The sequence below is a fragment of the Neodiprion pinetum genome, chromosome 2 (genome assembly GCF_021155775.2).
Source record: "Neodiprion pinetum isolate iyNeoPine1 chromosome 2, iyNeoPine1.2, whole genome shotgun sequence".
NCBI lineage: Eukaryota > Metazoa > Arthropoda > Insecta > Hymenoptera > Diprionidae > Neodiprion > Neodiprion pinetum.
In genome coordinates this window covers 28,603,695-28,620,521 of record NC_060233.1, presented here as the reverse complement: position 1 = coordinate 28,620,521, position 16,827 = coordinate 28,603,695, and the positions used below count along the sequence as shown (strand labels likewise).

Genomic DNA, 16,827 nt, shown 5'->3' with positions numbered 1-16,827 from the left:
GAAAAAGTGTTTCACAGACAACGCATATACATTTAGGCCATGTTTATTGGTGCTGTTCTTTAGGGTTTACATCGATTTTTTGAATAATAATACTTATTTTCTACAATAACAGACCGGTTGCCAAACAATTTTTTAGATCAAACTTCTACTAATACAGCAAAAACACACACACACATACACATCAGCGTACGAACACATTTAACATTTCAACGCGTGTAGTTGTTTTTTTTTTTTTTTTTCTTCCAATGTTCGAAAAATAGAATATAGTAATGGTCGTTTGATTTTTAAAAAAAAATCGCCATTAGTGATATCATCGCAAAGGCAAACATAGAAGAACAACTTTTCGATAGAAATTTGGGTGAACCGTGTTAAATTTGAATATAAAATCATATAAATAAACTATATTTTCAAACAATCAATTTCTTTGTCAATTGTAATTCGGATATTTCGTGTAACTGACACATCGGGCTGATTTATATCTTACGCGCACACATATATCATATAAATACATAATGCAATAACGACGACAATAATGATAATAATAATACTTATTACTGCAAATAGTTCATACTCGCAATAATTTCGTTACTTTGCCACAAATTCGTGTCAAACGTGTCGTGATAAAAATACAAGAATAACGCTCGAGGAGCCCACCGATCGTCGCAAGCACGGTACGTGGGTGAGTAAATTCAATCATTTACGTTGAATATTGTATATATGTATGTATGTATATAACACAAGACGAAGAAAACGAATAAATTGACTTGCAAACATTGCACTTTTTCATCTGAATAAAAATTGATACGACACAGATTTAACGTCTACAAATTTATTGTTATTATTATACACAATATTCAAATTCTTTCGTATCGTTCTATTTTATATATTACATATATATTTATACGTTATCGTAATAGTTTTCATAACTCTAAAGAATGCATAGTTGATATATAATATATATACACACGAATGTTAACTCGCATATGTGTATATATATATATGTATATATCTTAAGTCTTAAGTCGTTAGTATATAAAACTAACCGCGCGCACATCAAGATTATTTTTATTCTCATTTTTAGTATAATATTGATTTTTTTTTTTTTCTTTGTCTTAAATCGTTTCTTTGTTATTTTATTTCCCCTTGTTTATTTTGTTTCATTTGTTTATTCACCTATTTAGTTAGTTTTTTTTTTTTTTTTTCTCTCTTCCATCGAAGTAGGTACAATTATATATAATATGTATATCCCGAAGTGATGACATAAAACGAGCGACTCTCGCCTATCTCGATATCTCTATTTTTGTCTTTTTCTTATTTTTTTTTTTTTTTGTTTATTCTGCTTTCTCTCAATCCTTCGTACAATTATTAATCAGTCTATTATAATTAGGCGGCATAAAATTCATACCGCGAAATCTCTTACAATACTAAAATTTTTATTCTCTGAAGATGTCGATGTGTCGGATTCGCAGTTTTAGATCAAATGTCCGATACGAATGATTTTTAATTGGCAAAAAGTAAGTAGTGTAATTAAACCAAGTAAACTTTGAGACGTACTTGATCGTTTTGTTTTTAATCGGTTTCGGTGAACAAATGACAAACGATCCGAAAAATCAAGAAAAAACGTACGTCATTTGAATTGGTTTTCGGAATATGGTAAAGGACTTGACATCTTCGTACTTTTTTTCTTTTCCATGAACATGCTGGTTCAGTGTATAGAAATACATTATTATATACCGTGTGTGCGTGACTTAACAGTAATTTGGAGACTTCCTATTCGAGTAGTTTAAATTAGGTTTCTAATAATCCCCCTCACCCCCCCCCCCCCCCCCCCCACGTTTCTTCTCTCTTTCTCGTTTGTTCTAGTTTTGTTTTTATATTTCCCGTTTGCTTGATGAACCGATATACGCATTATTACATATAATATTCTGCATATACATATGTATGTACAAGTTCAGGCAGCTCAGATGGAGATACTTTCATTTGTTTCGAGTTTGATTTCCCCAATAACAATTTATATTCTTGGAAAATCTGACTTTATAAATACCGACTGTTTTATACGTATAGTACGTATACGTACGTTATAGGGCATTTATTAAACACTTTGTATTTTATTATAGAATAGTAATACCCGTTATATGTGTATATCCATACACGTAATAATAAGCAACACGTTTGAAAAAAACAACACGTTAATATTTCAAAAAAAATTATTTTCCTAAAAACGCAGAACAGCTGGACTTCTCCAAAAACATCGTCAGGCGTTATAATTTTGCATCTATGTTTAGGCATGAATAAAAAAAAAAATAAAAAATTAAGAAAGTTCGATGAAAGCCGTTCAAAAATTTTTCCCTTTGTTTCTTTTTTCCCCCGCAGTTTCATTTCTCTTTTTTTTTTTTTTTTTTTCTTCTCAACTCTGTCAATTTTTGACCTTCCTCTTCGTGTAGCCCGATAATCGAATGGAAAAATTTAGGCCGTAATAATAGCTGATCCAGAAAGTGGAACAACGATGCGACGAGGACGCCGGTATAATTGCTAATCAAAAAAAAAAAAATAATAATTTACCGTATCCTTATTTTTTTTTTTTTTAAATTTTTAATCCGACGTTTAGTCGAACGGCTTTATACACCTATAGCGAAATTATTCAAAAAGTCGCTGCTGCACGCGTAAAAAATTAAACAAAACCACACATTTAATAAGAGAATTTAAAGAAAAAAAAAAACCATGTGGTATAATGTTATACGTATAATACATGCATACTTTTACAAACTTATATTTGCGAACCTCTGAACAGATGAATTTGAGATAAGTATAAACATTAAATGGTTCTCCTTATGTCATCATCTCATTTAAAAACCTTTGAATCGCAGCCTATTTTTACGCGTAAAAAATTTTCAAAATCCAAGAGTTCGTGTACAATATTGTCGATCTTAATCCCATTTCCACTGTAATCAATTCAATTTCATTCGAGTTACTTTCAAACATACATCTGTCCAAGAGTTTCGTGGCAGCCTGTCGCAAAGGTGTGTAGATAAATTATCAATACGATGTCCGTGTAGAATTTAAAGCTTGATAATAATTTCAGATTTATAATTAACAACGCTATTACTGTTACCTGCAGTGATGCGCGTGATCCCATTTTCAGAAATTCATCATTTTCATTAGGTATTAGGTAATGCTTATGTTTATAAATTTATACCGACGGAGATATTTTACAATCTTTACCTGCACATACGATTTCCATGCACGCGTACATAGATATTTTTATTAGATTACACAATATATATATATACATATATAAATAGGTATATGTATACATATATATATATTATATGTTTCAATATGTAGGCCTATGGTTGAATTAAAATATGATGAATATTATTCCACAGTCGAAAAATTGACAAATATTTTCAATATAATTGTTGACTCGTTTGTTTTTTTTTTTTTTTTTTTTTTTTCGTACGTACGTATAATTTATTACATAGTTATATTCGTCGTTTATAATTTTTCTCGATATTAATCTTTTTGTTTCTTTTGTTTAATTTGGTTCGTGTCTTTGCGATTGTTAATACGTGTATGTTTCTATTTCTTATCGCACACGTGAGTATAATTCTAATGAATGGCAAAATGAATCAATCTTTCGAAAATTACACATCTAAAATCATTCTTTGTTAATTACCCAAGATCGTGAAAATTTTTTTTAAATCCCGATGTTTCTTTTACCTTAAACTCCTATCGTCTTTCAACCGCGAACATATTGAACGATTGTTTTAAAAACAAATCCAATCCATCCAAACGCAGTGTCCAAATATTGCATGTAACTGAAAAAATTGTTGGACGACAAAAAGTATACAGAAAAGAAAATAACAAATTGACAAGTTAGTATCCGATAGAGGAGTAATCCTTTCATTCAGTCATTCAGGTGCGAATTGCAAGATCAGATCAATAAATTCGGGAATGAATGACGACACGATTAGAAATCGCAACCTAATCAAGGATTTCAGAACGATTTCATTTCATTTGGCTATTTTTAGTTTACAATCATACTACGTTGTTTAAAAAGATGAAAATAATAGTAATAATAATAATTGGCTAGTTACTATATAATCGTCGTCATTGTAGTTGTTGTTAATATTACTAATTAATTAATATTATCATTATTATTACTCTTATTCGTACTGCAGCCTCATACCAAAAATATCCATCTCACTCCTCGGGCGTTTCTATTTCATTCGTGAACCGAATTACAGAGATCTCGAGGATTCAATCTACGCCGTATCGATCGATTAATAAGCTGTCGATATCGCGGTATGAATATCCCATTTATATAATCGTACAGGCTGTACCATGCATCACTTCCGAAAGGAACATCGGCGTCCCGGCGCCTAAACCTCCGTCCGTTTTCTCCTGCTCGTCTCTCTCGTATTCACAATCGAAGTAATGGCTCTGGAAGAGAAAAAGTTTACTTAAAATTCAGGCGTGCGTTCTCGGGCTGACGATAAAATGGGTTGAGAAGAAAAATAAATTTACAATTTCAAAATTTTGCGTTCTCGAAATGAAGAACGTTTTACAGGTACCGTGTTGTACGTACATAAACTGAGAAAAATTTCATTTGTTACAGTAGCTAGAAAAATTTAGTAAAACAGGTATCGTTAAAAAAACTGTTTGAATAGTGTTGGAATTACGGAAAACGAGGTACGCCTAACCATTTTGCGCTAACGTCGATCCTTTTTTTGGTAATTGCAACGCAAAATCAGTTTGTGAGGTTTACTCTACTTTTTTAGTTGAATAAGGCTTCAACGTCAATTTATCCTTGCACAAGCATTAAATTTTTGCAACAGTTGCAAGAAAATCTAGCAACAGTGATCGTAATGAGAAAGAATAGTAACGGATACTAGAAAACTAATTTTCATTTTCTACCTCGAACTATATTTTTCGATTGTGGTAAAAAATGAAAATAGTTAAGAACTAAAAATTTCTCTCAGTGTGTATTAATTGGCAAAGAAATACAATTATTCGAAGAAATTTTTCATTCGGAAGATCGCTGACAGCGAAAAATATCCGTCAACTTTTATTTCGTGGATTATAATTTTAGCCTGTTTTTAATATTTTAACTAATTATTTTTACTATCAATTTTTTTCTTTTTCTCATCATTTCGTTTTTCTTTTTTCTTCCACTCGAACACTTATTGCAGCGTTCTACAGCTTACCTGGCAATCAAAACACCGGCACTGATCGCTCATCTTGCACGTAATACCCCATTGCTTGGCCACAGCTCTGTACAACTCTTTACTCGACTTGTGCAATATTTCTGGACCCTTTATCGGTGTTCTTCCACCCCGATCTGTATAATAAAAATTCATACTCTCTTTTCACTGTTTTTCTAAATGATTCCGAGTTTGGAATAAGAACGCATTCGCATAAATTTTACGATTGGCTGGTTAAAATATTAATAATAATAATAACAATAATAACAATAATAATAATACTTGACGTTTTCAAGAAACCCATTAGAAAGTTTTTCGATTAAAAAAAAAAAAAAAATAAACAAACAAATAAAACAAAGTGCGTGGTGAAAACATTTCTAGAACTTTATGGTTTGGTGGTAAGAAAAAATAAAAAAAAAATCAATAAACTTTGAAACTTTTCATTCAGAGACGTTAAATTCCGGGAGTAATCAATTCGGGCGGTTAAATTTATAAAAATACTGATTATCTCCGAAACAACAAAGACTTTCCCTGATTAGTTCATTATCTTAAAGTTCTTCAAAAAATCTCGAGAGATAAAAATTTTCGGTGGTTATAATAATTGAAAACAGGCGGACGGTAAGAATTTTACTAAACAATTTTCCGTACTTGATTATAACGAGAAGAGCTTGAGTAAACTTCAAACAAGTTATATCGATACATTCAGCGGCAGGTAATTAATTATCGATACAAAAAAAAAAAAACCATTCCTCAACTGTTACGATGAAAATAACTTTCACGCTAATCAAAATTAAGCATCCACTTGAAACGATGATATATGTCAGAAATCAGCTGTCAGCTGTCTGATTTTCGATTATATTATCAAATCTCAAACCGTACCTGTACCGCCATCCGGTATTTCCTCTCTCTCCCTGTTATTTGCTGCAGGGCGAATTTCATCTTCCGCATTATTTGCCGGCTGTCCAACGGCCATTCTCGTCTGAAATGTTAGAAACAATTTTTGTACCTTTTTCATTCCCTTTTAATTTTTTTTTTTTTTTTTTTCGAAATCACGTCAAATGCCGCGGACTCCGCAGATAATACAGAATTATTTTTTTTCACCGGTGGGTCTCGGACTCAACGCTTCGTTATTCGTGCCACGTTAAGACGTGTTAACATCTTACACGCGCGATACATGCATGGTATAATATGTGTGAATATAATTACTTCTTCGAGAACGTGCTCGTAAGACGGAGGCGGCGAGTTTGGCACAAGAGGTTCGTTCCTGGAGCAGAGAGCGTTTTCATCGGCGGAGCCGGGCGTCTCGTCTATTCTCCCGTTGGAGTTTACCAGCGCCTGAATGTTGATTGGCTGCTGATTATTCGCGTCATCGCACTCGACGCTGCTGCTCCGACTTCCGTCGTTTCCCCCGCTCGACGACTTCGACATCTTTGAAAATCTTAGCTTGAAGGGCGCCAGTTTTGATGATTTCCGGTCTCGGCCAGGGGAGAACAATTACACGTCTAATTCCTGCGTCCAAGAGGTTTTTCTTTTTATCTTCCACTCGTCTCCCCCGATTTTCAACACGAGCAAATACCTCCAACGTTCGCTGTTCGAGACATTAGTCTGGGCAAATATTTGTACGTTGTATATATGTATACATATATATATGTATATATATGTATATATGTATATATCGTTACATATATACGTAACGCTATTGAGATAATATTGATCGAATAAAGGTGGATTTTCGTATTGTGTATAATGTATATATATATGTATATGTATGTACGTATGTATAAATGAGACGGTAATAAACTGACGAAGGTGGTAAAAACGACGAGTCCTATTTGAGCTTACTACCGACTTAGGATCAAGTGTGGTTTCTGCTTTGCCTTTTCCTACATGTATATATATACATATAGTATGTATATACCATATATGCGTGTAAAGAAACCGTAGAATCTGAAACAAATAACGAGATCACGTGAAATTTATTACACCATACGGATTTTGACGTCGTTAAATGGGGTAAATTAATTTTTTTCCAATCACTGCACGTTCCTCCCGATGAAATCAATTCGGATGAGAAAAAAATCATCACGCGACAGATTGTTGGAAGAATTAATTTCGCATAAAACGATTTCGAGTCATTTAATTTGAACGGTGAGGAATAAATTGTTCTTAAAATAGGGTTAAAAATGGTTGAAACGACATTTGCAACGCCTACTTTAGATCTGTACGTAAGTGGACCCAGTAACGCAATAAATTTGTTAAATAGCATGAAATAAACGCGGTATCGAGTAGTCAATATCCTGTCCCGGAACTCGGTTTTGTCGTATAGACCGGAAGCTTCTACGTCGATATTTCAATAATAAACAACGACTTCCGGGAGGTAAATCTGAGCGTAAAACATTCTCCTGCAACGAACGAATAAATCTGATTACGATTCGAATTTACTGCCATTCCGATTCTCACCGTTTTCGATTCACCCTCCGTCGTTATAAGCGGTGAAAAAAGTGAATGAAAATTATCAGAAGGGTGTGGGAGCGGTGTATATATGTATATAGATGAGAAACAGAGGACGTGACGAGCGGTCGAAAACATTATCCAAACATTCGAGTATCGAGTGGATGAAATAAAAAAAAATTGAAAAATACTTTCAACCGAACGACGAGCCGGATTTTTTACTGTTTATAATCTTTGGATATCGGATGAAGTTGAAGCGGAATCGGGACGCGACTCAAAGACGAAGCTGGGGCAGCATCAAAACAGACGAGGCGATTACCTTATTGATCGCGAGGTGTAACACATGTTTCACAGCCCAGCACGCACTAGGCTGAAATTTTTCCTAAGGGGTTTCGGCTGAATAGGGTGAATAACGAAAACGTGGGGTGTAAATATTTTCACCCGAGGTTGCGGAGGGCCTTGATTTAAATCAGCTACTTACGATATCGGTCGACTAGGTTCCTCGGCCGGCTTTTTCTTCGGTGCTTTGGTTCGATGACGATCCTGAGGAGCGTTGCTGCGCGGCTCTACCAACTCTGCAGGGCGGCTGCCATATTAAAACTACACCAGCGCTCGTCGCGGAGCTTTTTCACAACCGCGGAAGGGTGCCCAACCCCCGAATTCACTCCCTTACTTCGTTTCCCGGTTCCCGGATTAAGGAACGTTTCCGATTCCACGAGTAGGCGGCATCTTCGTGGCAAAAATTTACGCGATTTCATTGTATTCGGATGGATCTACATGTTTTATTCGTCGTGTGAAAAAAAAAAATATCTCATCTTTCCGAATATTGAATCCATTTTTAAATGTACGTCACATATACCGCGGGTACTGCCGAAAACACTTTGTTTTTCATTTGCAGGACAGTATGCATGCAAGGGTTCAAAAAAAATTTTTTTTTTTTGTGTAAAAATTAGTACGACCCCTGAAATATAATTGAATCAGTACAAATATTTGAAGAATATACCTGGAATGTATGCTAATTGTCAGAAAATTCAAAATTATTCTGGAATATTCTGGGAATATGCATTTTTATTCTTTTTTTTTATCTATTTTTTGAAACTGGCTCTTTTTTTTCCAACTGGAGTGATGATATGTAGAATCAATTTGAAGAAAATTTAATACTGTCACGTGATTCGTTTTATTTGCGTAATGTAAAATTGCACATGCCTACAATTTACATGTTTCATCGTTATCGAAGGTAAGATTATTCTGATTGAATCGTGTCGACTGCGAAAAAAAAACTTCAACGCATATAAAAATGGGAATTTTTTTCAACCAACTTTTTTGATCACTATCGTTTTTTCGCCGTAAAATTTCCGATCGTGCTTGATTGTAAGGATCGTGTTATAGAAATAGAAGTTGAGATAATTTTTCTATAATTATACCTCTGTTTAAAATTTTTTTTTTTCCGATATTCTTATACCTATTGGAGAACCTAGAGAAGTAAGAATAAAATGAAAAATTATTTCGAAAAGTAATACATTATAAAGTTGTTGATGAAAAAACAGAAGCTTAATGATTTTTACCGAGATACTTCGTCGATATCACAATATGCAAAGCTATTTGCAAGAGACTCGAATGGCGGCAATTTATGTAAACGGATTGGCGTACTTAAAATACATTTTTCATACCATAAACTTAGACCAAGATAAATCCAACGTGATCAATAAAAATAATTTATTACCCGTCGTTCGCAAAATATTGCTTATGATAAGTATCAGTTCGGCAGGCAGGATCTCATACGCTTGATATGAAATCGGGACGTGAACTATATTCCTCTTTCGTCCACATATTTCTCTTGCATTTTTCTCATATTTTTTTCGTTGCCATTCTTTTTTTTTTCTACACGAAACAACCTCGCAGATTTTGTTTTTCACAAAAAAATAAAAGTAAAATTACTCTGCATTCAGCAAATAAATCACTATATTTATGCCACATTATAATTTCTTGGGGACTTTTCTTTCTGTTCGCGATGATGAATTCTAAGTAACAATCGAAAGAACGTTTTCATTCAATTCAAAAACTTGCCTCGTTGGGATTAATATCTCAAAAATTAAATTACGTAAAGTCCTTTTTGTTTCGTCGTCTCGTTTTTCTTTTTTTTTTTTCCTATTTCCGAAACACGCGATTGTGAAATTACTTCCAGGTTTACTTGCCAAAGATTCTTGATTACCGTACTTGAAATTGTGAAACGGATGGATCGAGTTACGAGCACGAAATTTTCGTCTAATTAATGCAGTTTCATCAATCTTCGGCAGCTCCGTCATCTCGAGTGCTGTTCTAGACTCAGTGAGTCTTGTGAACTAATGTTATTTAATAACTCAAAATTCGTTCCGAAATCCCCTCGACGCTTTTTGGAACGATCGTAACAAAAGAAACAATGAAATTCACGAAACCTCAGATACCAGTGGCAATTATTCACCGGCTATTCCGAGCCGATCACGCACCGAGTTTATAATGAACGACGAAGTCTGGATTAATCTCATCCCACCGCTGGCACCGATCGTTACGGCTATCCGAGAGTGATAAAAGTAAGACGCTCGTTTGCAATCGAATATGAAAATGTTTATTCCATCACGCCGATTTTAAAGAAACAAAATTTTTTTCTTCACGGATCATCAATCATCCCGAGACTGGACGCGTCTTCGTTTAGATGAAATAAACGTCACACATGATTAGATATAATTTTGTGAAATTTACAACAATGCTTGTTTACATGTAGTCAATTTTATTCGACAATAGCACCAAATCAATGATACTCAATCGTCAAGATAGAGACATACGTTTCAGGAAAGTTTTGGGTCTGTTGAAAGTTCCGGACCATAACTGTATTTATAAAACAAAAGTTGAGGTATCGATGCTTCGTTTCAAATCCCGTCAAAATTTTTGAAAATCTAGTAGATTCGATTGATTTTATTCTAGAATGGCTGATTTTATTAATATGGATTTTCACCCAACCAATCGCCTCAAACAGGAGAAAAATATGTTATATATACATATTACGGAAAGCCTCTAAGGAAATATGAGAAATTATAAAGCTTAGATTATAATTACCAGACCAGATCGTTGGCGATTTTTCATTTTAATTATCCCTGTATAACTCCAGGGTGGCTATCCGTCTGGAAAACCGGGAAAACCGGGAAATGTCAGGGAATTTTGTATGTCAGGGAATTTTTTGGTTGGTCAGGGACTTTTTACAGAACTCACGGATTTCAAAAGCTTTGTCCATAAAATTGAGATGCTATCACCGCATCGTCACAATTTTTCTTCTCTTCTTATTGACGATTATAAGCTTAGTTGCTGATTGTCACATGAATTCAGTAGTACGAGCAGACATCGGTTTGATTTATCTATGGCCGTCACTGCGTGCGGAGACGCAAGTTCACCGACGCCTAATGGTCTAGAAAAAACGAAGCCTCAGATTTTTGGCAATAACTCAAAAAGTAAAAGCGCTAGCGAAAATTTTAGAAAGATTCTTAAAGAGGAGGAAATTTCCAATAAAAAAGTAGAAGCACCCGGAATTCTATCTTCAGTATTAGTAATTTTAATTTAACGCTGAACACAGGGCTCTGCGCAACTGTTACGGCAAAGACGCGCCGCGTCCAGACGGTACACCGCATAAAATAATTGTTTTGCTGTGTTAAATATCAATTTAAAAATTTGGATGAATTGTGGTGTATTCTTAACGCTTAAAAGAAAAATGTCCCGTTGGAAAAAAATTTTTAAGTTTATTTCTCAAAAAGTTACACATTCGTTAATTAGTCATAATTCTTCGAACCTCGATTTTCATTGCAAACAGCATAAATGTTCAAATAATAGCTCTAAAAATATTTCGCTTCTTGGAGCCCCTTCTTGAATATATACTTAACAAGACCAAGCAAATGGAAATTTTCATTTTTTGTCAACTTTCAAAAATCATAATGAACGGAATGAACAACTTTTAAAAACTTTTATAACTTTAATATATTTGGCCATACTGTACCTAGGTTACTATAGTTTTTAGTGATTTCTGCACAAATTGTGCATCGAAATGTTAGGGAAAAATAATGATTTTAGTCAGGGAATTCCGTGAGCGGAATCGAGTGGCGACCCTGAACTCGCTTATACTTACATACAGATATTATGAAAATTTTTAAATCAACTACATTTTTTCGAATTCCTCAAAAAGGCTGTTGGTATCTTGCGTCTAATACCGGAAACACATAAAAAAGTTTAGAAGAAATTGAATAATAAATTCACTTGTTAGCTGAAGCTCAATTTTTATACGTACATAAAATATGAAAGAGGGGTAAATCTTTCACAATAATAAATAAATAAATAAAAAAACCGGTAATATTTGAGGCAAAAAATGAGAATATTCTGTTAAATTTTTGTCACTGATATAATCGCAGAAATGGATTATTTTGCAGTACCTAGCACTTTGTTAGTTATTTCCCGTTTGCACACGTATAAGAGATTCGATTGCGGCACTGATCAGCGTTGCGGGGTGTGCTGAAACGAGATGGCTGGGAATCAAGCTGATTATTAGCGAGCATAGGATTCATTGACAAATGATTTAAGCTCTAATCTCCCACACCGCAAACACATTCTACAGAGACAAAATCCGCACGGACAATAAGAGAACAGAAAATAATTGTCAATATTGTTCACCGAGGGCTCAGCACGCAGCTTTGTATAAATTTTGTATGCGGTTGCAGAATACTGATCGAGTGAATCGATCGCGATGAAAAACATTTGTCGCATCGTGGTGAATAAAAGATTTTTTATACACTATATAGATCCAAATTATAGCCGCATACTGGTATTTGGGAAAATTTGATGAAAGCTCAAAGCTGAACTAATCAAAATGCAGGTATAAACATATTTTTTCACTTTGGCAAAAAGTTTTCCAAATTTTTAGAATTATTCGTCGTATTTTTAAACCTAACCCTTCTTCCACTTTACCTTGTAATTTATATTCTCAGTAATAAAGTAGAAGGCAAATATTTCTACATGGGGATGATAAAGTATAAAAAACCAAAGATAGTCACTCACGATTGGAATACAGCTGACATCTGAACGATGTTTATGAAAAATCGTTTCGAACGACTCGCAGGTGAAATTTGAGGCACGGAAATTTCCGCCGTGGTAAAGAAACCGTAACTGAAACGCTGCAGCATCGATTTCTGTACGAGGCCCCAAACCCTTCCAGACTAATGTCCGAGGCAAAAATCGAGGTAAAAGAAGACAGAGGGGGGTAGAAGAAAAAATGGCAAAAAATGAAAAAGAGGAGCGCTGTTGCGCCTGTATAGTGCGGGTGCTCATTATTCAAGCTTCGGTGAGCCCGGGTCTTCGTCTTACCGATTCATGAATTTGAAAAGTCCATTTAAACGCCGAGCCACCTTGTTTCGCTGCAAGCTGTTCAGATATGACAATAATTAGCCGGGAGCTTTGCGGCCAATATAATATAACATTATAATCCTCTTCCCCCTACAGGGTACCGATTATGCAATAATTCATTTAACGTTAAGTGCGGGATAATCTCAATTACGTAGACCGGGAGAAATTTTCGGTTTTTGTTACTGTACAATCCAGACAACCAAATCGATTTTTTGCCATAACGGAAAAATATATTTCTGGATAATAATTTGGAAATCAATTTTGTGGGGTTGATACGGAAGATACAGAAGACACATGTCGATGTTTTTGTTCATTGCGGTCACTCGGATTATATATTTTCTGTCAATTATCAACGATTTAATGATATCATTGACTCAAGACAGTGAAAAGAAATTTCCCCGACCTCTTTCACCGTAATTGGTCTGATGAAACACTTCTTTGGGTCTTGATTAAATTTATCAAAGACCAAAAGATGACGAAGATGAAGTTACGACAGATGTTATAAGGAGAAGAAAAAAATGTTTTCGTAATTGAATAATTGATCGAATTAATCAAGGAAAATTTTGAGGATAGTTGCGGTTTGGGTAAACAATTTGTGATACAGTCTATCTCATTTCAGGCATTTATTTCGCTCAATGTAATGCGCAAATTAGGGGATACAATCACGACTCTTGAATACCTCATCGTGTATCTGGAGACACGTAATGGTCGACTCGAGATAACACGCTTATTTTCATAATATACATAACATGCGATTGCAATTATTGCACAACTTCTTTAAATCAGCGAAACGCTGTTGCGGGAATATCAAGGAAAAAATCAGAAGTATTCGTGTACCCATTTGTTATGTATTTAATTAGAAAATAATAGAATCTTGATTGCTATTTAAGAGATTTCACTCTATGACAAAACGAAAAGGTGAAGATGGAATAATAAAATAGAATTAAATTTTTGCGAAAGTTTGCGGTTTCTAATTTTCGAATCGATTTTTATATATTTATTTATTTTTTTTTTCATTCAATCATCTTGATCCACTTTCATTTCTCTCAAATTTGTTATATCTTTTTCCATGTCTGTAATGAAAATTTTCGAAGCACGCTTGATCGACTTATCGTTCCACCATCGAAATACGACACGTTAAACGATGCGTTGCTTTTCTTTTCAGCCCTGTAAATACGTTGAAAATTTAAACTTTGCGAGAACGATCAGAGGAAATCGTGCGCGAAGAGTTTGAAAAGAAAATATGTCAGACGGCTTAAAGATATCCTCTTTGAAACGTCCTTCGTGAAAATTTTATCATTTATTTCGTGAGGGCTCTAAAAAATAAAATGACCGAAAATAATAATGATAATAATAATCGACATTGCGTAAATTCTTCACAAAGAATCGAAAAGTAGGGCAAAGTTTTGTAGGAAAAAAAAAAAAAATGATATTTTTGGCAGCTCAACTTTGTTTACTTGTCAGTTAGAAGTGAAATATTCACCAGCAATAAAATACATTTGGAAGAAGCAACGCATCGAAGCTTTCAAGTAACCTGTACAGACGTTTCACTGCAAACGGTGATTCAGATTTATCGCCCGAGACTACGTGAGATGGAAAAATCAGCGAGTTGTTCACTTCCATTTTTTATTCGAATGGTTTAAACCGGACGAGTCAATTTACCCGAGACATGTTGCATGCAGAGATTTTTACGGGTTCGGGAATTTCGTTCTGTATTCCGGAAACAGGAATTTTTTTTTGCAATTTTCTTGTTTGCTATGAAAACTACACGGAGGGAAAGGAGTTCTTCAACCAACAAAAAATTGATTTTGTCGGAGTCCATACACTTGAATCTAGTATCACTGATTTGTTCCAAATACGATCACTTCAATTCAACAATTTCGATTTAATTAGTTTCTCAAAATGATTTAATCAAGCGAATTCCTTGATTCAACAAAAGCTCTTCGTGTCACGATCGAGTGAAGTATCGCTTCGAGCGAACCTTTTCACGTGTTTCCGACATTGAGTCGACTGAATATCATTTCATTTGAAGTTCATGCATTGTTCCTCGAAGTCGCACGTTCGTTGACAGAAGCAGTTGGTTACTTCAAATATAATAAGTACATGAATCCAGCCAGCAATGAATTCACATCGGTCGAATTCCATACTTTGTTGATCTAACCGGAGCTTGTTTCGCGTAATGGTTGAATCAGTTACACTTATTTGTTAACAAGGTAAAAGAAACACCGCACGGCGTGCTTTGAAACAGGTAGAGAACATATTCATCGTGAACATCGGTATGCTGGTACTGAAAACGGCCACTAGGAAGCGAACTTTCTCGCTACGGAAGTAGGTTCGGAGATACATATAAAGCTGGGCTGTCACCCGGCAAAATCAGCTACGGGTAACGTTAAACGTATACTATCAATCAGACCTGGTACAACCGAAGAAACCATAACGTCAAGTTTCGAGTGACCGAGAGTGATAACATATCTATTTTGGAAAGTCTTGGAAAGTCGGCTTCTGTCCGTCATTTTGAACAAATGGTACAAGAATTTCTGATTTTGCAAATATCTATATTCTTGCTCCAACGTAAAGAAAGCCGTGATTACTTTCGAAGATAATTTGATTATATTATTAATTAAAGTATATTAATAATTGAATAAAATTACAGTATTAATTCAAGACCGAACTTAATAAGTTATTTCTGAAAGTTCCGTGACAAAACGGTAATACGTATATTTCCTTACATCTAATTTGAACTTACAAAAATCGTATGCTGTGAACCGCCTCTTAATACTTGAGTAAAAAATCCTATGACCGATAAGAATATTTTGAAAATAGACGCTTTCATATCAATGAAAATAGACGTTCTTCCACCAAAGAAGAAGAAACACCTTCCTAATTCAAAGCAGTCTAACCGTATCATCTTTCAGGTCTCCGATACCGTCTATTCCGGATTTTTCGAGTGATTTGAGCATCTCATTTCTCAATTTCCACTGCAAAGTGAAGAAAAACTCGCGTGTAAAAAGTCTTGAAAGAGATCCAAGAGCTGAAGGGTGTTGAAGCGAACCCAGCGGAACGTCGGAAAAAAAGGTATGAAGAAGGAAAATGTTGAAAGACTGGAAAATAAAATCATCGCCTGTCGTGAAAACGGATCCCACGGAAAACGATGAACATGAAATATTATCACTGTCGCGATTTAGCTGTTGTTGTTGCTGCTGTTGTTGTTGTTGTTGCTGTTGTAATACAGGCACGCATGTACCGCTCCTACGTACACACGTACGTCTCCAAATATACCTGAGGACACACGAGTCTTGGATTTTCTCTATTTGCGGGGATGTTTCGCCCTCCTCGAAGGGCGGCGAGGGGGTGAAAGAGGGTGAGAACCGGTAGCCACCGAGCGGAGCGCTAACGTTGGTAAAATCGATGTGAAACGGCGGGCGCGCAGTTCTCTCACCTCGGTTTTCTCCACTGGAGTCAGAGCCGTCATTCCACCGTTCGGTTCGGTCGGGTTCGGGTTATTTTCACCCTTAACGTGCTTTCGCCCCGACCGATACACGCTCAGTTCGCGCCCGAACAAATCACGTGCTCCTCACGCCCCCGAAATTCAAAATAGCAAGCTTTGAAAAGCGGTAAAAATTGCCACGTTGATGCCGATGCACCTCGACGTACTTGAATAATCTCCCACACAGGTAAAATCAATGAAATTTTACACTTGTAGTCGTTATTTCATCCCGCAATTTTTCTGATTTCCCGTGTTGGTTTTTTCTTT

General features: G+C 35.2%; 2 protein-coding genes across 3 annotated transcripts in view; one reads left to right on the top strand and one right to left on the bottom strand.

The window, feature by feature from the left end:
* Window positions 1–219: 219 nt before the first annotated feature.
* Window positions 220–8,310, bottom strand: LOC124211704 (uncharacterized). Of its 2 annotated transcripts, none has more exons than XM_069133536.1 (6): window positions 8,137–8,310; window positions 7,082–7,151; window positions 6,411–6,809; window positions 6,084–6,183; window positions 5,208–5,341; window positions 220–4,443 (listed from the first exon to the last, which is right to left on the bottom strand). In XM_069133536.1, the coding sequence occupies exons 3-6, from the start codon at window positions 6,630–6,632 to the stop codon at window positions 4,321–4,323; spliced, it is 579 nt and encodes a 192-aa protein (XP_068989637.1). In that variant the 5' UTR covers window positions 6,633–6,809; window positions 7,082–7,151; window positions 8,137–8,310; the 3' UTR covers window positions 220–4,320. The 2 variants fall into 2 exon arrangements, with proteins under 2 accessions (XP_068989637.1, XP_046466995.1); XM_046611039.2 differs by having other exon boundaries at window positions 7,123–7,151.
* An 8,213-nt stretch (window positions 8,311–16,523) lies between these two features.
* The window catches only part of LOC124211996 (uncharacterized), a 36,186-nt gene continuing 35,882 nt past the window's right edge, over window positions 16,524–16,827 (top strand). The window contains exon 1 of the mRNA XM_046611642.1: window positions 16,524–16,747. The gene's annotated coding sequence lies outside the window, so the exon portion shown is untranslated. The remainder of the gene's footprint in view (window positions 16,748–16,827) is intronic.